At 38.0% G+C, this 24,169-nt stretch overlaps 1 protein-coding gene across 5 annotated transcripts in view; it reads right to left on the reverse strand.

Annotated features, from left to right (window-relative positions):
* Window positions 1–24,169, reverse strand: part of LOC146002524 (fructose-bisphosphate aldolase-like) — a 205,290-nt gene that overhangs the window by 19,851 nt on the left and 161,270 nt on the right. For 4 of the 5 annotated variants that reach the window (XM_083140430.1, XM_083140431.1, XM_083140434.1 and 1 more), the window contains exons 2-5: window positions 14,463–14,666; window positions 11,095–11,290; window positions 8,066–8,256; window positions 4,346–4,574 (exon numbers count right to left, since the gene is read on the reverse strand). In XM_083140430.1, the coding sequence (XP_082996556.1) occupies window positions 4,346–4,574; window positions 8,066–8,256; window positions 11,095–11,290; window positions 14,463–14,645 (799 nt within the window). In that variant the 5' untranslated portion in view covers window positions 14,646–14,666. Of the gene's footprint in view, window positions 1–4,345; window positions 4,575–8,065; window positions 8,257–11,094; window positions 11,291–14,462; window positions 14,667–18,725; window positions 18,876–24,169 lie in introns of those variants that run through there. The other variant, XM_083140433.1, reaches the window with a different exon arrangement.

Below are 24,169 nucleotides of genomic sequence, written 5' to 3' on the forward strand. Positions count from 1 at the left end.
GTATCTGGTTTCGAGCCAACACTATGGGCATCCGGAAGGGGGGGGGGGGGGGCAAGGGGGGACGCCGCCCCTGAAAAATGAAAGTCATCCAAAAATTATGTATTTCGAACATATAATTTCATTTTAGCCACAATAATATGTGTTAACTATTGCATGATCACCATAAATTCAAATTTAAGCAATGCGTTTTTAGGGAACAGCACTATTTTTGGAGAAAATGTGCCTTGTTTGCCCCCCTTTGAAAAAACCTTCCTTGCCCCTCCCTGGAAAAAATCCTGCGGACGTCCATGGCCACCACCTGTTTTTCCGTAAAGCGATGTTGTCACTTTTGCCTGCAGTGTTTAGACATCCATTCATTCACTGCGACGTTTTACTCCCAAGGTCTTTATATTATATATAAAAAATAGCACAGCACAATAACACTAATCGAGATTCAACTCTTCAATACCAACAGTGAACCTAAAATTGACAAAGGAAATGGTTGTGCATGTCCCTCGGTTTTCGTTACTTATGTTCTGGTGGATAAGCATCCTCGCAGATTGGTAACACTGTTCAACGTGCAACCGCGAGCGGCGTTCTCGCGCCTGCCTTCCTATCGCCAACTTCCCCTTTTTCTTGGCACTTTGCCAACTGGAGCTCTCGGATCGCTGGTCAAACAGTACTCAAATTCACAGAACGGGTTCACGGGGAGAACGAAGTAGTGAGTCCCTTTGTTTTTACTAGGCATCCGCACCCGTCCAGAGTGACGTCAACCACAACCAGTTTACGTGAAATTCTGCTCTTCAAGGCAGAAAGTATTACATTGTCTTTGGTTCAAGGCGTATAAAGTTATTGTAGATCCAAAACCAATGAACTGTCCGAACACCAACCTGCTCCGCTTCACGTATCAAAAGAGAACGGGTTCCGAACGGGTGTGTTCTTGCAGAAAGGAAATGTAATCACCACACACAAAGCTAAAGCAACATTTTCTCCGCAAGAAATTCTGAGGATGGCTGGTGCATAGGTTTCATCTTGAATAGCTTCTTCTCTAAGGAAAAATCTCAGGCCTCTCCAAATTCCGGTCTTGAACAGGTTCACAAGAACGATTTGCAAAATGAACGGATCCAAGAACCTAGATCCGAGAGTGAATAAATATAGAATCGAAATGCAAAGGAACCATAATTTTGTACGTACCAGACTCAAAGTCATAATGACGAGAGGAACAAGTTTCTGAACTGAATCTTTTGGGAGAACTGGTATCACAAAAACTGAATTCGGAAGTGGAAATGAACCGTTCGTTCATTTTGTAACTGGTTCTCCTGCAACTCCAAAATGCGCGTAAATTCCAGAAAATATGCAAAATTCCCTGACTATTCCCTGACCAACCAAATTCCCCGACTTTTCCCTGTTTTCCAGGTTTTCCAGTCGCGTAGCAACCCTGATATGGTTGTTTCACGTACATCAGATTAGGTTTTTTTAAATATTGTGACTAATTTTACTTTCAAACCACAGATTAAAGCGATAATAGAGACCACCAAGGGAACCTCAAAGTAGGCTTCGTACAAAGTATTTTAAGTTTGCTGGAGGGAAAATAAATTATTTAATGAATTGCCAAAACATTTCAATACATTTGTACATTTCCATTGACCGTATTTTAGATTAATGGCAAACTTGCCTCAAGCACCATGGCAGGAAATTTAAATATGTAATTTATGCTAGCAAATTATTTAAAATCCACGACAAGGGAGGCAAAAAACCTCAAAAACTAAGAAAAAATCAATGAAAAATGGCAAAAAATACTGAAAAATTTCCTAAAAGCCAAAAAGAGGCCAAAAATGTAAAATAAAAATATTGTTTTCTAGTTCTAATTGAAGGGAAACTCACTGATATCAGGTATAGCATTGGCTCGACAGCCCTCGAAGGGCCTAGGCCCAGGGTGCCAGACTCCCTTTCTCAATCCTACCCAGAGGTGTGGAGATCTTCAACCCGTAATGGGGTGACGTGGGGTCATCATGTTGAACCCCCAGCCATTATAGGAGATTTTTATGACCGGGTTATGCTCCCCAATTTCCTCACGATTGTGGGTTGCCACCAGTCCTATACACAGGCCTACAACCCAGAGACTGAACCCATGCCGTCCCAAAGCACAGCACCTTAGACCACACAGAGATGATTTGTTGTCAACTTCCTAGCCGTAATGATTAAATCATGTAACTATTATTCACTACAAGTAAGTTTAATATTTATCTGTGCAAGTCCCGAAATATGTGGTCGTTGTGCAACTTTGCCACCTAAGGAGAAGCCGCCGCTGATTGCAAGGTAAGTCTTATTCATCATTGACCTAACATCCCCCCCACATTATCAGTGCTGTGCTTGTGCTATGTTGCGGGTGGAAACAGGACTGTCAGGTGTTAACAATTTCTTCAATTGTATGCAGTGAAAAATTTACTCATTCATAATGTGTTCGAAAACTTTTGACGAAGTGGGGAGAATGCTAATTGGTTGAAAATATTCTGTGTTTACTAGGTTGGCGATTTTAGTCAAGAGGGCAGTACATGAGTGAATTTCCACATGCTTGGAAATACGCCAGTGTACAGGGATGTGTTTATGTCCTCAGTTGTAGGTACAAATATATTTCAACATATTAATAGATACAGGGTGATCTGTTTGAGATGTCAGAAAAATAAACCGTTATCTACAAGAGGTTAATGTAGATATCTGAGCAGTTTGTTGTAATAAGCTGAAAGGATGTAAGTTTCGAGTGAGTGGATGTTTACAGTCTTCAGCTGTGTGGTGGCAGTAGCATGCATGTAATACTCGAAAATGCAACATACTATACGACATACTGTGTGTGCTGTTATGACGTGACCACCTCTTTTGTTACCATGCACATTAGCACTGCCATGTGGCTGAAGTCTCTAAACCTCCCCTCATTCGAAACTTACATCCTTTCCGCTTATATTACAACAAGCTGCTCGGAGATACATACATTACCTCTTGTATGTAACTGTTTACTTTTCTCGAACGGATCACCCTGTATTTCATGTACTCCAGTTGCATTGAGTTTTATTTTATTGATTGTGGTTTGGAACTATGCATGCCTTGTAAAGAAAAATTGAAACTATTGTTAGATCTATGGACATTATGGAGTAGATTGTACATTTCTTAATTTAGGTTTTATGTCTGATAGGTTTTATAAATGTAAATTTAGTTGTTAGGTGGAAATTCCTATTATTTCTATCATATATATTTTCCTAATACTGAATATTTTAAGTTTGTTCTATAGCAATTTTGGCTCCTATCTATAGTTTAATAGTAGTCTCGCAAATGAAAACTTTCTCTTACTTCCTGCATGTGCAGATTCCTCAAAAGAATCATGTATAGATTGCTTTGAGCATGAACTTACTGCCTAAATACTACATTCCTGCAGGACAGCTGGGAGGTGTGTCTCAGAACTTACTTTTTACAGCTGGTTGCTTGTTGGAAATGTGTGTGATGAGGAAATTTAGAAAATACCACTTTCTGTTTGAAAAGAAGTGATGAGTTATGGCATATTTCCTGCTTCAACATCCAGGGTTTGAATGTCAAGCTATTTAAAATCTCTGAACAAGATTATTTTTGGCTTATATTTATGCATTCTAATGAGTTCAAGTTTCATTTTTCCACGCACTTTTTGTTCGCGATCGATTTCGCCACCTGTCTGGTGGTGAAAGAGATTGTGAAAAAGTGCACAGAAAAATGAAATGTGAACTATCTCCGAATAACTATATCATTAAATACGATGTTATATTGATGAGTTTTCATAGAATAGAACAGAGAAGTCTCTATATAACTGGGAATTGTTCATAATTTAGCATTTTTTATGGGTTAGTTGTTAATATGTAGTCAATAAATGTTTTGCTTTTAGGGAATGATGTTTAATGTTTAACAGACAAAGTGACTGGTTGACAGATGATATTGCACCTTTGCAATTCCATAATATTGGTCTGGAGCCCAGGAGGTCGAAGTTTACATTGTCTAAGATAATACAATGATTGCATATTGGTAAAAATTTTGATATTTTCAAAATCAGTTTTTGAGGGGGGTCAATACAGTCCAGTAAGGAGGATTCTTTGGTTGTTTATATATAGTTCAAGGATGAATATTCCCAATTACCTGAGCATTCTTCTTGCAAATAAGAGTATTTTAACAAGAATGTTTTGAAGTGTTTGTAAAATAAAAAATGCATATCTATGAACTGACAACATATTTGCGCAAAGCATCAAGACTTTAATTTCAGTTCCCGACTTAAAAAACCTGCATTCCAATGAGAATTTGATGTTTATTCATTTACACCACTAATTACAACACTAGGTCCGTCTCTCACCTGGTACAGCAGCCGGCACAGTCCTCTGTAGGGCCGTGACAGTTGCCTTGGCGATGTCCTCAGGAGCGTACTTGGTGGTGTTAGACTGGCCGGCAGTCACCATGTTAGGCTTCAGCAACGTTCCCTCAAGGTAAACATGATGGTCGTTCAGGGCCTTGTAGACCGCAGCCAAAACAGTCTCAGTCACCTTCTGTGCTCTATCTAGGTCGTGTTCGCCATCTGGAAGAACCTACAAGGAATACAGTAACATTTATTTCTAACTGAGAAATGCCTAAATACAGTGTTACGGATGTCTTCATATAAATTTGCACCAACACAGTTTGATATTTTATAAAATGGTAATTTTTCTGATTTTGTGTTGCTTTTCTGCCACTTTTGACTAATCACAACAATGACTGATTGATTGATTTGCTTTATTTTACTTCACTGCCAGTTTTCGCTAATTTGCGAAGATGGGGACGAGTGATATGATGAAATTGATGAATGGACACTCACAAACATCCATACCCAGGCCAGGATTTGAACCCAGGACCCCTAGCATCATAGCGTTATGTGCTAACCACTCTGCCTGGGGGGGGGGGGGGGGTAATCACAACAATGAGGATGATAGATGAAGTGACAATTGCAAAGAAACATCCATGCTCAGGCCAGGACTCACATTTTCAGCGGCCACATCCTATACATGGACCCTATATCTGAAATTTTCTCAAAGAAATAAATACACTCACCCACCAAGACAGCTATTCTTAACATATGTGACTCGTGACACACAAAAGTGGGGGGATATGACAATAGGGGAGCTTTCAGACCTATAAAAAAGGGCATCCATACGCAACCACCAGATTGACATGACAATGCACAGTATTGAGTGTCAAGCAACATGTGCAGCTTCTTGTATGACTTCAGTATGAAAGGATGGACTTATTTCTTTAGGTTTATTTTTAAGTGACAAGTGTTGCCTTGTGGATTGTCATTTTGGTCTAAGGAGTGGTGATTGCCTTTTTTTTTAGTAGTAGTAGTGCAATATTGTCCATATTCTCATGTTTGCAACATGCATATTTTAGGAATGAGCTGGGCAGGGGATAGTGCTGATAACCTTCACAATACACAAACCAATGAATGCATTATAAGCTGGTTACCATGTTTAGTGGTTCGCCAAATTTGTTTCAACAGGGGTGCTGTGCTGAATCTTTGAGCAACAGTTCCTATCGTGAAAAAATTTTCACAAGTTTTATAGAAGCATTATCAAGTCTTTCAGAATTCTCGAAATCGTTGTGGAAATTAGTTCGAAGATTCATGAAAAGTAATTAGCACAGTTTAAAGTTGCACCAAGTACAATTTTCAGAGAAATGGTATCTTCAAAACTACACTGATCAACCATCCATGGTCATAAGATGCCATGCAACATGTGGTAAATAATTAGCATGACTTCAGTATGTGCATACATACATGATGGACATTGAATGATGAAAAAAATGCATGCGCATAAGTAGTTCAGAATTATAAAATCAACCTGGGCTGATTTTTGGGATTTACTTTCATCAGTTTTGGCAATTCATCAAAATCACTATAGCAACGATTATCAACAAGAGTAGAAAAGCTACAATACATCATATACATCTGCATTAAGCTGTTTATATCCTGAAGAAATCATATGGAAAAATCAAAGAAATTGATTCATGTATACAAAAAAAATTATCACATTTACAAATAAACATTTAGTTTTCTTGAAATCTGAGACTAATTATGAAAACATATTCAAATCTGTAGCCTTGTAATGAAAGGGTCTGGAGTTAGATTCATGATGCGTGTGCATTTCAGTGGGTTTCGATAGTAAGCTAAATTCTAGGCCTGCCCTAATATTTGTATTCATGCAACTGACTCTCTAGCCTTCTTAAACCTGAGGGTTTATGGCTGAAGCAATACAGGCCTTCCATCTGTTCCTATCCTGAGCAAGATTTATCCACTCTTTTCCATCCCTACAATTTCCTTTAGGTCCATCTCAACGTAATCCCTCCATCTATAACACCATTAAGCCTTGTTTCCATGATATGAAAAACTCAATATGCTGACCAAGGCAGAAATTTATTTTATCATAAAACAAACTAAACTTAATGTTTCAACCTTCTAGCAAGGTCTTCTTCAGACTCTGTACCAAGCACAAATGTAACAAGGTACACAACAGGACGATATATATACACACAAAAATACTCCCCTCCAGACTATTAGAAAGTAGTTCTGGAACAATCTAGCAGGTGGCTTTCCCTTGTCAACTGTAGTTTAACCTGAAAGAGAATGTGGTTGGACTATCTCACGCTCTATTTGCTTCATTCTTCTCTCCTCTTTCTCTCTTGTCCTTTCCACTCTTTCTAACACCTTCCATTCTTTGTTTAACTTCAGTCCCCCATTCCAGTGTCGCATCGGTAAATAAACCCTAAATGTCGTGTTTTAAGAGTTTATTTCGCATTTTGCAGTTCATTTCCCATTATATCGTGACAAAACATGGTAGCAAAATGCATCACACACCTTTGAAAAACAGGAAAAATTAACACTACAATGGGTTTTTTGATATTTTGTTGTTTTGTCAAAAACGAAATATGCATACCCCTACCTATAGAGTACAGATTAATCTGTCCCTTGCCTAGTTTTCATATACTCACTCGTACAAAAGCACGGTCAGTGACGGAACACATGGAATACAAGCTCTCTTCTATTAGGCTCAGTCAATAAATAATGAGGCAGAGGATATTTCACAGTACTTATGTAACGAACCTCAGAAGTATTGTCCGCCACTGTTTAGGCATTTAGCCCATTGTAACACCAGTCACAAAATGGCATGCTCGTAGAACTACTTTGGCTGCTGTTGGAACCAATTGCGCACTTACTCCTTGACGTCATCGTCCGATTGAGACCGTTGTCCCCGCAGTGCTTTTTTGAGCTCGCCGAAGATGTGGAAGTTACACAGGGACAGATCTGGACTATAGGGGGGTGGCTCGGAACTTTCCACTTGAATTTTTTCAGACATTACTTTGTTGCGTTGGCTGTGTGGGGTTTAGCATTGTCATGCAATGGGACGACACCACGATAAAGGTGATCGGGACGTTTCGATTTGATTACCTTCCTGAGCTTCGTTAACATTTCACAATACTGCTGGGTATTGACCGTAGCTCCATGCTCCAAGAAGTCTACGAGCAGCGGTCTCTTGCGATCGAAGAAGAATGAAAGCATGACCTTGCCGGCACTAGTGTGGAGGGTCTTGAATTTTTTGGTGGAGGGGAATCTGTGTGCTTCCCCTGATGACTGGACACTGCCGCTGCTAGGTTAGCAGCCTTTGGGCATACCTTGCCAGACATGTAATGCAATCTAGCGGGAAAACGCAAACGAATCAGTTTTGTCACGCCTGCACCTCCATTTCAGGCCCATCGACCCATTTCTAACTACCATAGTTTTGGTGTAATATCCTATGCCTCGTTATTTATTGACTGAGCCTCATATATAATAAACTCGATCCTCAACAGCCCCCTAAAGGCCAAGGCCTGCCACTTCTTTTCAAGTAGCTCCCCAATTGTCCTCACGATGTTGGATCAACACCGAAATTTTGGGAGCTCCCACAAGGAATCAAACCCAGGACCACTTGCACCAACGGCAAGAGTTCTAACCATTCGGCAACGTGGGGGCCCCTTTTCTATGACAAAACAGAAGCAATAATCACTTGCATACCTCTGGTTCTACTATTGGTACAATGCGGTTCGCTTGGCAGATGGAAGCATAGCGAGCTAGGACGTTGGCATTCTCCAAAATTGCTTGGTAGGATGGCGTGTTCTTCTTGATCTTCAAGACGCAGCGCCACTTGGCAAAGTGGCATCCATCCTTCTTGTACTGTGCACATCTCTGTGCCAAATCATCCAACCCTGAAATTTAAGGATGAGAAATTATACTCCGAGGAAGCATGAATTATTCACTGCAGGAGCTTGTTTAATTTCAAATATGATTGAATATGTACAAGGGCGGTCAAAAAGAATGTTTTATTTACTTGTTAAGCAGCTTAAACCTTCACTGTTTGTTTATATACTGCTTCTCAAGTTTCTTACATTGTTGGAATGTGTTCCCCTATGCATTTTATGTAAAAGCCTGCAGGCACCTTAGAAGAAATTAAAGCAAATTTTCTATCATATGGAAACAAAGGTGCCAAATCTGGATGATATGGACGTTGGGGTGCATGAAAATCCATGTAAGGTGACATTGGTAAAATATCCTTTATCTATTTCTTGCAACAGGTGCACATAGTTCACTTTTATTTTATAACAGTACTAATAGTTTAGTTTCGTCCACATTAGTGATCTGAGATTTAGAGAAACAAAAATAAGTGTGTCAATTTCACAGTTCACTAACAAGTGAAACCACACTATTACTCGCATTCTCTAATCTTCTCAACCAGTGGCAGCAAATAGGGGGAAAGTTGCTCTCGCCTCACATTTTGCAACTTATTACCCACTCACAATGGACTCTTAATGTGAAGCTTCATATATGAAGAGAAAGTAAACTGTCCTTGCCCCCCCCCTTTGCCACTACTATTCTCAACTATATGCACCAGACTACTGATTGGTATGTGGATCATGCATATTTCTGCATTCTTCATTTAATAGTACCACCGTATTATTTAATAACTCACCATTAGACCATGGATTTTTATGTAATCTCAAAGAACAAAATATGTAAAAATAATTGATAAAATATAACCTAAATATGTAGTATCAAAGAATATGTAGCTAAATATGTAGTATCACAGAATATGTAATAATAATAATCTAGTATCCAAGCAATTTCAAGAATTCTGCTAGATATTTATTTCAGCATAATTTTAAGGACATAAGTTGTTCAAATTAAATTTGTTATCAAATTAATAAATTCAAAAAAGCACAGCGATGTGTACATATTTCATTTAAGAAACAAATTTAATCAACTATTAATTACTTTTCACGTCTCAAATTATTGTACAATATATAAATATGTAAGAGCTAATTTGTAACTTTCAAAACAAATTTTTAAAAAGCATCATCTACAGAAAGAACAATTGAATGAAAATACATAGCTACTTTGGTACCTTTTGTACAGTCACGGACACTGCCGGCTTGTAACTATTCCATTGAAAGTCAATGTATTCATTACAAGCCCGCAGTGTCAGTGACTGTACAAGGGAACATATTGTGTAACTCACTACGTACAGGAAAGTAGCTTTCTTGTCCACCGATGCCAAGTTTCTAGGTACTTTGCGTAAACATAAAAGGGATAACCAGGAGGGAGAGAAAACTCCAGCATCTTTCGATAAATAACAGTTCCCTCCCCCCCCATCATGTGACACCACATGAGCTTCAAATTTTCTTCATGTTTCAGATCGAAAACATAGGAAAAAGGATCAAGATAGGAAAAATTACCAAAATATGTTGTTTTATGTGAAGTAAATTAGCAAATATGTAAAATCCTGCCAAACCTTTAAAAATATGTAACATAAAACTTATTCATACTATGGTAATGAGAGATGCGGTAATAGATAATTAAGGAACTCATGTTTTCCGCGAAGCTGTTTTACATTGTTTTCTATTAATTCGTTAGCCACTGCCACCATCCTCGTTGGAATTAGTTGTGTTGTTGCAGAAACGTGCCAAGCAACAACACAACAAATTCCAATGAGGGTGGTGGCAGTGGCTACCGAAATTAATAGAAAATAATGTAAAACAGCTTCGTGGAAAACATGAGTACATTAATTATAAAACTTATGTAAAATCATGTCCGTTACATAATTCATTGAAATTTTCCTGTTCAAGGTGTGTGTCTAGAAAGGAATAGAATATGTAATTACATACAAGTCCGAGCTCCACTCATCAGATGTTTTCCACACACCTCAGTTTCCTGTTTCTTGCAATCAAGAAATGAGCGCATTTAATCAGAGGTGGACATGGATTTTCATAAATATTAGAAAAACACTATGATGAATAAATGCTGTTTGTGTGTTTCAATGGGATCTGTGGTTTGCCAAGGAATCAACATACTCTGCCTGCCATGTGCGTTATCATGACCAATATGTTGCAGTGTCAATATTTGCAAAGAACTTATTTTATGGATATCCTTCATATACTAACCCTTACATGCCAGGACGTGACACACACACATACTTGTTTTTTTCTCTTAGAGTATAGTGTGACTCAGGTGATGTAAAACTTAATTTGATTCTGAATTCCCCTTCTCCCCACGAAAAACTCACTGCTTTTACATCAGAAATTATTATCTTTCTCTGAAAGTATCAGTATCAAATGTACAATTCTTGCCACGAGTATGGAACTCACATGCAGATATTGTTTTGAACACACACAGCCTGGCATTACTTACTTGGGAGACCTGACGAAGTTCAAATTTTATAAAAAACGAAGAAATTTCTTTACTATCATCTTCTATTTGGTAAATGAAAATTTAATTTTTCAACAATAGGTTGTAGCTTAGACTGTACTGAATAAACAAATGAGCTATAATTTGTAACTCTAGCATTTGTAGTTACAGAGACATAAATTGGTATTTAAGAGTTAAATTTACATCCTGTACACTGCTAGACTTTACTGAAGAGATTTGTTCTACCATAGCAATAAAACAATGCAATGTTGACTTATTCATATTTAAAGCAAAATCAGGAAAACTCAACTTCCCACACTCAAATTACGAAAAACAGGATTCCAAAAATCAGAAATTGCACTAACCTTGTGTTGTGCATTCATCCTCTGAACCAAACAATGGAACAACGCCCTTGTCCACCTTGATTCCTGGAATGATTCCTCGTTCTTCAATGAGCTTCACAAAAGGAGTTCCGTCATCTGCTTTCTGGTAGAGGGTTTCGTGGAATAAGATCACTCCAGAGATGTTTTGCCCTACGACCTTGTCAGATGTAAACAGAAGCTGTGGATGGTTAAAAGGCAATTATGAAATGCAGGCATTATTGAGGAATCTGGAGTGAACATTTCTTGGAAACAAGCAATATGCAACAAATAAAGATAAGTTTAAGATGACAAAAATTACACCTACTTGGGTGGCAAATTATTGCTCACTATTGTCTACGTATCAAGCAGTTTTAACCTTTTCTATTCGGTAGTAATACACAAACTAATTTGTGTGTGTGTGAAGCAGGGGGAGAGGGGGTGACAGAACTGTCAAGGTGACATAACCTAACGTGCGTAATCGGAGATAAGTGGAACTATATAAAACTACTGATAATATCTCTAAGTATATAAGATAGATTATACATAACTTGGACATATATGTCATAAATGTTTATTAACCTCTAGAGGACGAGCGGTACACCTGTGTTACCACCTCTACGTGACAGCAATTTCTGCATATTTTTTTTTAAAAAAATACACAATATTTCAGTTCTGTCCATTTTTTTTTCCTTTATATACATATGAAAGTATGACATTCTGGAATGTCAAAAGAATATATTTGTTGTTAGCATTATTAACAAACAATTTGAAAACACCAATTTTCCTCTACCAACTTTATGGAATAGAATTTATAAATGGGGTAGTAGTCTTCAATCACAGCTTTTTAATGATATATTTATTTTAATACCTGGGCTGGGTTACCTTCCCAGTGGCAGAGCTGCATGCCACCAGGCGCATCCCCAGGTTGCGGATAGGGGAATGGCCAGCAGATATGTTGGCTAGCTGGAAACAGTCGCGGACAAGCAGCAGCAGGATTGGAGGAGGCAGTGAGATGTGGAGTGGCAACTGCATCTCGGTAAATGCTGCAAGTCTCCGAAGAAAATCCTGCGATGTGGCGAGGAAAGCCGCCACTAAATAAGCTCAGCTAACTGCTGCCTTGCAGTAAGGGAAGGGATCCCCAAAGGCTAAGGGAAGGAAACCCTGACAGAAAACCGAGGGGCAGGAAGGACTCCGAAGGCACGCTAATGCCAACCTACCTAGGGGAGAAAACCCTATACAAATCCTGGTCCTCCAGGTTGGGGGTTGGGCATGGGGCCGACAACCCCGCCCTGCAAAAAAATAAAACCGTTGTGAAACCAATGCAACAGCCTCGGATGATGGATGGATGTAATGGAATTCGAACCTGGCGATATTTACGGACTAATGATTTATCACTTGCAACATGGAATGTCAGGACTTTGTTAAGACCTGGGAAAATTAATGAAGTGTCAAATGAGATATTAAAATTTAAGTATGATCTGGTTGCACTTCAGGAAATTAGATGGCAGGGACAAGGAAGAATTGATAAGCCAGGGTACACATTATTTTATTGTGGACCAGAGAGGAGGACCGGACAATTCGGTGTAGGCTTTATAATAACCAAAAAGATGAGAAAAAGTCTTATGGAATTTGAAGCAATTAATGAAAGGATGTGTAGAATACGGTTGAGAGGAAGATTTAGAAACATAACAATTATAAATGCACATGCGCTTACAGAAGAGAAAGATGAGAACGAGAAAGAAGAGTTCTATGACAATCTGGAACAAGCATGTGGAAAGATCCAAAAGTATGATATGGTAACCGTATTGGGCGACTTTAATGCTCAGATAGGAAAGGACAAGAATCAACAAGGGGTTTCAGGGCGGCGTACTCTCCATGCAGAAAACAATGAGAATGGGAACCTTCTTTGCCAGTTTGCTGTCAGGAACAACATGATCATAACAAGTACCTGTTTCGAACATAAAAGAATTCACTTAGGAACATGGAAGGCACCTAACGGAACAATAAGCCAGATTGATCATATACTGGTTAATGCACGTCATGCCTCATCAGTTATTGACGTGAGAAGCTGCAGAGGGCCCAATTGTGATAGCGACCACTACCTGGTAAAATTAGTAATGAGGGAAAAATTGATAGCGGTGCAAAGAAACGAGATGGCCAAGAGAAAGAAGTGGAATATGAAAAAAATGAAAGACGAAGAAGTTATTAGTGAATATGTAAGTAAGGTACAGAGTAAACTGAAGGAGAAAGAGAATAACAGACTTCGAGTGGTGGAGGAAGAATGGGAAATAATAGAAGGAGTGATAAAGGAGGCAGCACAAGAAACTTTTGGAGAAGAGAAAACTAAAAGGAATGAGTGGTTTGATGAAGAGTGCATACAGGTTATAGATGAGAAGAATAAAGCTAGAGAGAGAATGCTACAGAGGGAAACTCGAAGTAATACTGAGAGGTATGAAGAACTAAGAAGGAAAGGACATAGGGTATGTAAGGAAAAGAAGAAAATGATGTATAAAAAGAAGATGCAAGAAATAGAAGAACTAAATCAGCAAAGTAAAATAAGAAAATTCTATAGAGCTATAAATAGAATGAGAATAGGATTTGAGCCAAGAATAGAAGTATGTAAGGATAAGAATGGGAAAGTAATTGTAGAAGAGAATCAGATACTCAATAGATGGGCAGAGCACTTTAGAGAGATTTTGAGTAAAGTGGAAGACCAAGAAGAAGAAGAGCAGTATAATAGGAATATACAAAATAGGGATGGTCATGAGGTACAAGTACCTAGTATTGAAGAAGTTGAATTTGTAATGAAGAAAATGAGTAATAATAGAGTTCCAGGCGAGGATGAGGTGATAATTGAACTTATCAAACTTGGTGGTAACGCATTGTTGGCAGCAATACATAGATTGATTGTAACCCGAACCCGAAAACTGCTCCTCCTTCACAGACCTTTCCCTTTGGCAAACTGGGGAAAGATGTCTGTGTGCTGGAAAGTTGAAGGGGGAGAAAATTTAATATTGCACTTTCTATGGAAGTATTGTTATACTTGTTCTCTTCGGAATATCGAACTTCTGATGTAGAAAAACATCAGTGGAAACAGGTCAGATTGAAAATTTTGCTTGTGTTAGGAAAAGTCGTGTGTTAATAAGGAATACATGCATGTTTTATTAATCATATTTTTTACAGATCGTATTAGCTTAATAATCACCTTAAAAAACAGCTTCCACTTGCAATATGGAGAGAAATTCATACACTCTTGTCCTATGTTTTACTTTTTTCAGTAGCAGTGCCCATTCCAACAATATTGAAATAACTGCATACCTGGTACGAAACTGTCACTCTTCACTGAACATTGAAAAACTTAAAAAACTTACTTGTCTGTACTTTCGCCTGTACTCTTCTGTGTTTTCCACTCCAATGTCAGCCAGTCGTTTGCCCATGGTGGAGGTGGACTCATCAGCAGCTAAAATGCCCTTTCCAGATGCCACAATTGCATTGGCGATGGATTTCAATTCTGCCTGGAGTTCTGGTGTGGGGTATTCGAAATAGGTAGTCATCTTGGTAACTTAAAGAGGAACCTGCAAGAAAAACAATATGGAATTAATTTTTTTTCCTTTTTATTGAACCAATGATTTTCTTAAAGATAATGCAATTTTCTGTGCATATAATATATCCATTATACCTCGCTTGAGATTAATTTCATACATTTTATATATAAAAAAGGATTACCTGTTTGGTATGGGGAAAACACCTTTCACTCGTTCATTTTGTCTTGATTGACATTGGTACTTGCCTATTATGCATTGCCAAACATTCTTTAAGGTGGGATTTTGCTTCTCTCATGAAAATAATGTCAATTTTTCACATTACGAGTATTTATTGTTCTTCCTTTTTTCGCTTCCGTAAGATACAATATGGTGGACACAGCTTGACGCATCGTGAATCATGTGGGTATGCAGTGTTCCCATCCTTCGTAACCCAAAAATACCTGAATAGCACCAAAAACTATTGACGGATAGCCCCAAAAAATCACACTGATAGCCCCAAAAACCATTTACGGATAGCCCCACGAACCATTTCCAGCAAGGTTAGGTTAGGCAAGCATAGTTAAAATTTGGCTAGACTACTTTACGTCCTTATTGCCTTTTGGTGGTAACCGATGGGAGTTAACAACACTGCAGGTTCGTCTTTGTGTCCGCGTTGTGAATGCGTGCGCTTTCGTCGTTTGCGTGGTGATTGCTTCTTTGCGTTTGCAGTGCATGTGTATGGTGCATGAAGAACAGTTCTGTTCACGATAGCCCCACAAACCATGCACGATAGCCCCACGAACCATGCACGAGGACAGCGGTTTTTATAGATTTCCTCCTCCAGGTAATTTTTCCTCGCTTTGGGATTTACATTATTGAATTCCTAATACAATAACTTTTCCAAAGATATATGACACGTATTCCTTAGGAAAATGACGTAGAGTCTTACCTAAAATTTTGTTCGTAAACAATGCGATACAGATTTTTTTTAAAAAAAAAAATCACCTTCAATTCCACCATGAGAGGAGAAAGAGAGAGAGAGAGGAGAAATAGAAGAGAGAATAAAAGAAAGGAAGAGAGAAAAAAGAGGGGGATAGAGAGAAACGAAGAAAGAAAGGAAAGAGAAAGAAACATGAGACATGAAAGAGACATGGAAAGAAAAGAAGTTCTATCTTTTTCCAGTAACGATGAGATATAGCGGAAACACATTTCTTGAAATTTACAGGAGAAAAGATGAGAAAGTACTTACGGAATTTAGTTCTTGTGGACTTTCTGAAGCTGGGAAAAGTGTTTTTTCGAACTGTGCAAGTTAATCGGCCTGTAAATAAGGTATCTTTCGACATTCATGTATCTCCATTGAACGATAGCTCGTGTCACCATTACCGTCGACTACCTGAATCAAATGTTCCACGTGTTCCATTATGTAACCCCCTGTCAGTGTAGCAACCACGCGGTAGTTTTACAAGATGACGTGTGAGCGGGAATTTTTTTCCAATTTAATAGTTTGCCTAACCTAACTGAACCTAATCTTCCATGAATGGTTTGTGGATCAATTTTCGCTTAAAAACCTTTTGTGAATAGTTTGTGCGGCTTTTATCGGTGCATAAGTTTGGAAACACTGCATATCAGCTGACGATAGACAACGTGAGTCAAAATTTGGCCGCCAATTAGCAACGACCAATAAATACTTATGTTGAAAATAACGCTTTTTTCATTGAAAAAAAAGTAATCCCAAGTTGAAAAATGTTCCGCTATGCATATGAGGTAAGTAGAAATTAATTTTATTTAAAAATAAACGAGTTAAATGTGTTTCTGCTATATCTAACTAGTACCCTTTTTCCTTATGTTTTCTCTCCTTTCATCTATTTTTCCTCTCTCTCGCTCTCTTTTCTTTTTTCTCTCTCCCCCCTTCTTTCGATCTTCAGTTCTAACTTTACATAATACGATACGAATTGCATGTCAGTTGAATATTTCATCTTTCCTTCTCTAGAATTAACTTCAGATATTTTCAGTTACTCCGTAAGTGTATAAATTAAACTTCTCTACGCCTTAATAATATCTGAAAAACACCTCCGAACATTTCACTGCGAATCCATAACACTAACAAAATACGTACATAGCCTAATTATAAATTGGTCTATAGCTAATTGAAATAGTTTACATTAGTCATCAAAATTTTCCATGTTCCTTCATGTTCAGTTAATCTACTATTCAAGTCCTTCAAGTATTACGCAATGCAAGTTCCGTGTTTAACTTGTCGCCTGTAATTACTTAGATTTGCATGCTTAATTTCTTGTGACGTGACGTCAGAAACAAGTTGAGACATCAGCAGAGGTCCGCGTTGCCAGGTCATATTTTTAAAAATCGGGAGATCGTCCCCTGAAAAATCAGGAGATTTGCTTAAAAAATCAGAACAACGGTATAATTTAACAATACAGGGAATTTCTCCAATTTGTTTGAAATTTCGGATACTTATAGAAATTCCTGAATTATGGCTAGTCCCACGGACCATTGGCGCGTGGTTAGATTAGGCTAGGTTAGGAAACATAGTTAAATTTTAGGGTTGTAGTAATATCAGGAATATATATATATATATATATATATATATATATATATATATATATATATCGTTCTTTAAGTATTCGAAACAAAATCTTGCGATAAATAACGAGCAATTGTGCATTGTCGGTTGCGATGACTGACCCTCTTATTTTGCAAGTTTGACACGTGAGCGCCAAATTTTAACTTCAGATTCGTGATTAGGAGCCCTAATTTAGTGAGTATGCCGAATTTCAAACAAAATGGAGAAATTCCCGGTATTGTAAAATCGCTCCAGAACAACTAATAATAGCGGATTTTCAACGTTCTTGGTAGGGGGTAGAGTGGGAAAAGCATTCCACTATCATTATTGAACGTTAATTATTAATTTTAGAAGTCAAAAGATAAATTTATTACTGTTAATACAAATTTTATTATGAATTTGCACTTCAAGGGGTACGATAACCCCACCCCCTAAATTCACCTATGGTAAAGGTTCAGTTTCCCCCAACCAGTGGCGATGATGGAGGAAATTTATAATAACCATTGTTATCATGTTCATGGTTATTAATAATAAATATTATAATACAAATAAACCCGTTTTATAATTATTATATCCTTGGAGACACTTTTCAACTCTCTTCACGAGGCGAGTGAATATCCAGCACCACTGTTCGTTATGATCTTTTAAAAAACTTATGTTGTTTGACGTCTCGTATAAAACTTGTGATCTCGCGAATGTATACCTTAAATCAAGACGCACACCCGGTTCATTATCAAACAATTAATTCAAAAGATCGAACCCAAGCAGCAAGTAAAATAAAGTAACATTCCTAAAAGTACAGGTTTTTTTAATCCACTTTAAGCAGTTAGGTTAATCGGGTCTGGACCTACAGTTTCCACCGGATGAACCCTCAATTACTTAACCACTGGAGAGCAAACATTACACAACCTAGGTTAAATGCGACAGTAATAAGCAAATATGGATAATATTAATGCAATATTCAATTGATTGATTGAGTTATGGTTTGAGTCCACTTTATACACAATAAGGCTAATCGGGAGTGGACCAAAGTGGGATCCAAACCACTAGGTGCCTGCACCGGGAATCGAATCCGATACCCCTTGCGTGAAAGGTGACGACGCTACCACTGCGCCATCGGGGAGGCTCTTAATATTCAATTGACAAAAAATCAATTTTTTTAATGTTCGAAAACCCCGATTGCTACATTAAAAGATACGTTACAGCCATTGTGAGTGATGTCACTAAAATACACAAAATAGATGTCCCAAGTATACCTGTGGCATTCTTTGGTATTTGCAATTTGATAATTATAGTATTAATACACTGAAAACTTTAGCTTCCAAACGCATGTTTAGAAATCTTCCTCCTCTTTCAAACATGCCTTCAAATGATTATCAACTGTGACCATCCCGGGGTTGAATGCACTACATGGTCGAGGTAATACGGAGAATTAGAAATACGTATAAAAACATTTTTTGCATTTTAACCTTGTGCACTGTGCAGGTAATGTTTAATACGAAGAATACTTTTTTTTATGCATTACTTACGTGAGCGCGTAAGGTGAAGAGTGGTTACTGGAAAGAGCTGAAACTGAACGTATTAACTGAAGCGATCAAAGGCAACAACAGGACTGTTATCTAGTCAGCAGGAAATCTTGTCCGTTCAGCATGACGCAAGAAGCTACGTGATAAGAGTCACTCTAGCATGTAAAGAAACCACCAATCGTTTTGCTTCCTTCTGGGGGAGTGGTAAACGAGCCCCTACAGGAAGGAATGCAGTCAGGCTGGATAACTTTTACTCATTTCGGTTGCACTACGGCACAAACAAGTAAGGAAAAACATGTCAGCTCAAGTGGGTGAGATTTTGCGATTCCCTATTCAGTTCGAATACTGTCTGCACGTATTTAAGTGTTACATGAGCTACGCTGATCAAAAAGTAATCGTCACCACAGGCACGTATCTACTTCGGATAATAATAATGTTTTAATTAAAATAATTACATTAAAGTAAATAAACACTACTTCAGATACACAAAATAATATTGTTTACATTACATGAATAGGTAAAAAGACTGTGTAAGAACAGAGATATAACAGCAGGTATTAATTATCTAGCTTACATGTTGTTAAAATCGGTACAATTTGCATTAAAACAAGTGCCCCTAATGTCAAATAAATAAAGAATTTAATATTTATTGAATAACACAATAAGATTAAAACTAAGAGAACAACTGTGTGATATCAGCTGTGATTCTGGCATTAAAACTAAAATTTTTAGATTCAGACTTAACAAGGTTTGGATATCTTTAAGACATTAGTTTTGTGAGTATAAAGAAAAAATTGGTTTCAATTTCAGCATGTGTGTTAGATGTTAGACTAGAGTAAATTAGTCTTTTATATTACATATTAACTTTTCTAGACCGGGGCCCACCTTGAAGGATGCCAGCAGAATTACTTGTAGGGGAGTGCACCCAGTTTATAATCTCATTTTTGCTAACATCGAGTACCTTAAGAAGCCCTCTTTTACGCTTGCTTAAACCAATTGCACACACTTTAACTCAGTTACCGGTAGGTACGCCTAGGCCCTTCAGGGCTGTTGCGCAACGGATTATTATTATATTATCTTTTCCTGATAGTAACAAAATTAAGTCACTTTTCTGTGTGTTTCAACAGTAATGAACAAAATTATAATTTCCCAACACGGAAATAAAATGTTAGTCTTCATGTCTTTTTAAAATAACGGTGACCCAAGACTCACAAAGAACTAAAATTAAATTATGAAAATAACTTGTGACTGTGTTACAAGTAACTCGGCACTTTCAAACACTGGAATATACGTATGTGGGGTTAGGTGGTAGAGCAGCCTACGGCTGAACCTCGCCCGCTAAATAAAGGAATTATTATTATTATAGACTACGTGTGTCTCATACCTTCACATAGTTAATTAACTGGCACCAACAGTTTCAAAACATAAATTGGATCCTTCTTTAAACTGTAGGTCCAGTCCCGATTTGCCTTTCTGTGCATACAGTAGATTTAATACAATCCCAAAACATAAACTATAATTCTATGGATGTTGGACGGTGAGAGGAAGGTGAGTATGCTTCCCTCAAGAAACAAAAGGGAAATGCAATGGAAAATAATAAATTGTTTATTTTGTTTGAAATCACTCAAATAAGGAATCACTATGAAGAAGTCTTCTTTGCAGCATTTTGGGTAATTTTACGTATGTATTAATCCATATTTTGCGAATTTTTAGTTCATATGTATGTACATACAAAGCCACATGTTAGTACATATTAATCCTAGTCCTGGTATAATGCATGACGTTTAAAACTCAACCTTAGATAGAGCTTAATTCTCTAATTTTCTTGTACTTAACAGTTGTACATTTATTTATTTTTTATTAGCGCACTGCAGCGATTTTTCTATCTGCTCCATTAGTAACACTGCTTCTTGAGTTGTGTCGCGCATCGCACGGTAGAGAGATATAGGTTGTGTGTCGGGCTACAGACCTTTTAGGCATTTATAGCAATTTATGGTGAATTTACGGGTGCTGTGTACATGAAACGCAAAGACCTTTAAATAGCATCCGCCTTTGACTCGTTAAAAGAAACCACTCTTCGGAAGTATTGAAAAACAGAAGTGTCCATGGGCAGTAGTAACACTGTGGCATTGTTGCTAAGTTTAGTGTTGGGACAGTTTTGCTTTTGTTGTCGAAGGCCCTCTATTTTAAAGTCTAGGATTTTATCCTCTATTTGAATTCATACATTATTCAGCTATTGGAAGTTACTATCATTTCATATGCATCATATTTCATTGGCGTAAATAGACAATGTTCTTCCACATAATCTTATTTCCCCCTTTTCCACCTTCCGATAAATGCACAAATTAGGTACCGTGCGTCATAGAGCGAGCCCAGCGCGGCTCTAAAACATAGCCCCTTTCTATCAGTGTTGCCATATCCCGACCCTTCAAAAAATGTCGATATCTAAAATATTGTAACGGTCGCTTATGATTAACTACGACTTTGTCCGAAAGGTACAAAGTAGATAGTTGAATATGGTCTTGACAGAAGTGGCGTCACCTAGTACAGTTCGAAAGCGCCAAGAACAGAAGCACACAGGTACGCAGCTCGCAGCACAAATGGTTGGAGTAGTAATGGCAGCACTATGTTCCTACGCGTCAGCAAAAATTTGATGCGCCTGGTGTTATGTTACATCCGGTGTAGCGGGGTACGAGCGATTTTATTGTTGAGTCAGCAGAACGTGACTGTTGACATTGAAGGCATTGGAAGCGGTGGGGGGAGGGGGGTCAATGGATTTGTCACGTTGTTTCTTGATGTATGCTAACCTAACACGTGTGTATGTTTCTGTGTGTGTGGAGGAAATGCGCGCGCAACCATTGCGTATGATTCAAAGACATGAAGAAATGATTTAAAGATGGCGCCGAAGGTTCTTTACCCCGAAAGCTTAGCGGCTAAGGTTATTGCTCTGTAAAACAAGAGGCATCGAGGGTTCGATTCCTGGTAGAGTCAATATTGATTGATTGATAGATTGAGTTAGTTTTTTAAGTCCGTTTTATGCACGGCAAAACTAATCAGGATTGGAGCTACAGTTGAAAAGTGGTGATTCGGACCACTATGTGCCTCCACCGAGTATCGAATCTGGGACCCCTTGATTACAAGTCGACGATGTCAATATTGAATGGTCTCGATTAGCCTGGGTGTAAATAAAGGCAACGAAATGGTTGAGTTCGAAAATCGAGTTGGGTTAGTGGTTAATGTTGTCATCTGGCAATGAAGAGGTCGCGGGTTCGATTCTCTAGGTAGTTAAATTAGGCCAATTGTTTAGTCCCGCCATTATAGGTCCCCGATTAGTCCATCTGTGCATAAATAGTGTTTGAATAAAATCAATATGGCGGCCTTTTGTTAGTGGTTAATGTTGTCGCCTGGTAATGAAGAGGTCGCGGGTTCGATTCTCTAGGTAGTTAAATGAAGCCAATTATTTTGCCCCGCCATTATAGGTCCCGATTAGTCCATCTGTGCATAAATAGTATTTGAATAAAATCAAAATGGCGGCCGCGTTTTGTGTTTAGCGGCGGCGGCGGCGACCGGGGCGCGGCGCGGCGCGGGGCGGCGCGGCGCGGGTGGTGTTTTTTATTCCGCGAGATGTTTTAACCAAGTGGTTGAGGGTTCGATTCCCAATGTTGGTGAAAATTGGATATTCAATTGTATTTGTTTAAAAGTTCCGATTAGCTTTTTTGTGCACAAAGAGAAAATGAACTAATTGGAAATAGGATGTTTATGCTGTAATGAAAAGGTCCCGGGTTCGATTCACAATGTCAAATTGGCTGATAATGATGTTGTTTTTTTTTTTAAAAAAAAAAAGAAGTGTGTTGAGTCCCCATTAGTATTTAGGCAGGAACAGATATTAAAAATCAAAACAAAATGCCTTTTGATTACAACGCAAAGACTTTACCGCTAATGTATAAAGATAAATTAGAATCTGTTGTTTTGCCGTGTGGGGCCCCAGTACCGATTAGCTTAAATGCATAAAGAGTAGGTAAAATAAGCAAGATGGCCGTCACTATTGTTTTGTGATCAAAGAGGAGTCACAGGTTCGATTCAATCAAAGGAGGCAAGATTCTATGTTTCAATTCCATGTAAAAGTCTAAAGTTATGTTTCGATTAACCTCAATGCATAAAGAGGAATTAAACAAAAACAAGTAAAATGGCGACAGATGTGATAAAAGAAAAATTGAATTAGTTTTTTATAGTGACAAGAAAAAATAGCGAATCATTGTTAGAAATAGAATGAAAATAAAGATACTTGCCTTTGCGTGTCCAGCGCTGTGCAGGAAAGCTCTCATGCTTTATCTCCGACAAGTCCACAATACACATTTTTTTTATTGTATAGTTAATTATTAATGTTGTTATTAACACAGATTCTTACCAGTGTGAAGAAAAGCTCTCATGCTTTATCTCCGACAAATTCACAATACACACTTTTTCATTATATAGTTAATTATTAATGTTGTTATTAACTCCGAGTTTTACCAGTGTGAAGAAAAGCTGTCATGCTTTATCTTCGACAAGTCCACAATACACACTTTTTCATTATATAGTTAATTATTAATGTTGTTATTAACGATTGTTACCAGTAAAAATATAAACCATGAGGATTTTTAAAAGGGTGATAAGTGAAAAAAGCCAAGACATATATTTTATCCCTGTTTATTACCAATATTTACAAAATTCAAAAGAGCCGCACACACACACACACACACACACATACATATGTAAAATGTTTATATTGTGTCACCAGTTTATCAGCATGTTATTTAACAAGTTTTTATTCTTCAAGTTTGTTTGTTCACTCACCCACATAAGGAATTGTGTCACTATCATATCCATTTTCTGCTGCAACCACTGAATTAAAATGTTTCACTATTTTTTCCACAAGCATGTTCTCGCAAAAGACAAACACTTCTTTGGAAAGTCTTTTTCCGTCGATGTTTTGTATAGACAAAGGCTCAGGTTTTGTACATCCATGTAGATGGGAAAGCACAAACTTCTCCTTATTACATGCATGGACAGGGGAAATATCTGTGCAACCGAAACATTGTTCGCGAAGGTCGAGAATGCAAGATTCCACACAGTTTCCAAAATATGATTTCAGATACGGCGACACTGTTTCACACATAACTTTCGCATGCTCGATGCACACAAATATCTTCATAAAGTTCCGCCACGAACTTTCTGCGATGAACACTATCTCCAGGGAACCGTAAGCTGGTTTCTTCCTTATAATGATCTGACGGCGATTGTACAGTGTGGTTATCAGCAATTCATGTTGCTCACTTAGTGGGTAGGAAACACGAGGCTGCTCACCTGGAATAGCGATGTAATTGTCGATTACTGGAAACAATTCCTGAAGAGCGTGCCACTCCTGCAACTGTAGTTCAACACCGGCCGCCCCGCTTCTGTGTAGC

The sequence above is a fragment of the Lepisma saccharinum genome, chromosome 18, assembly GCF_977018435.1.
Source record: "Lepisma saccharinum chromosome 18, izLepSacc3.1, whole genome shotgun sequence".
Classification (NCBI taxonomy): domain Eukaryota; kingdom Metazoa; phylum Arthropoda; class Insecta; order Zygentoma; family Lepismatidae; genus Lepisma; species Lepisma saccharinum.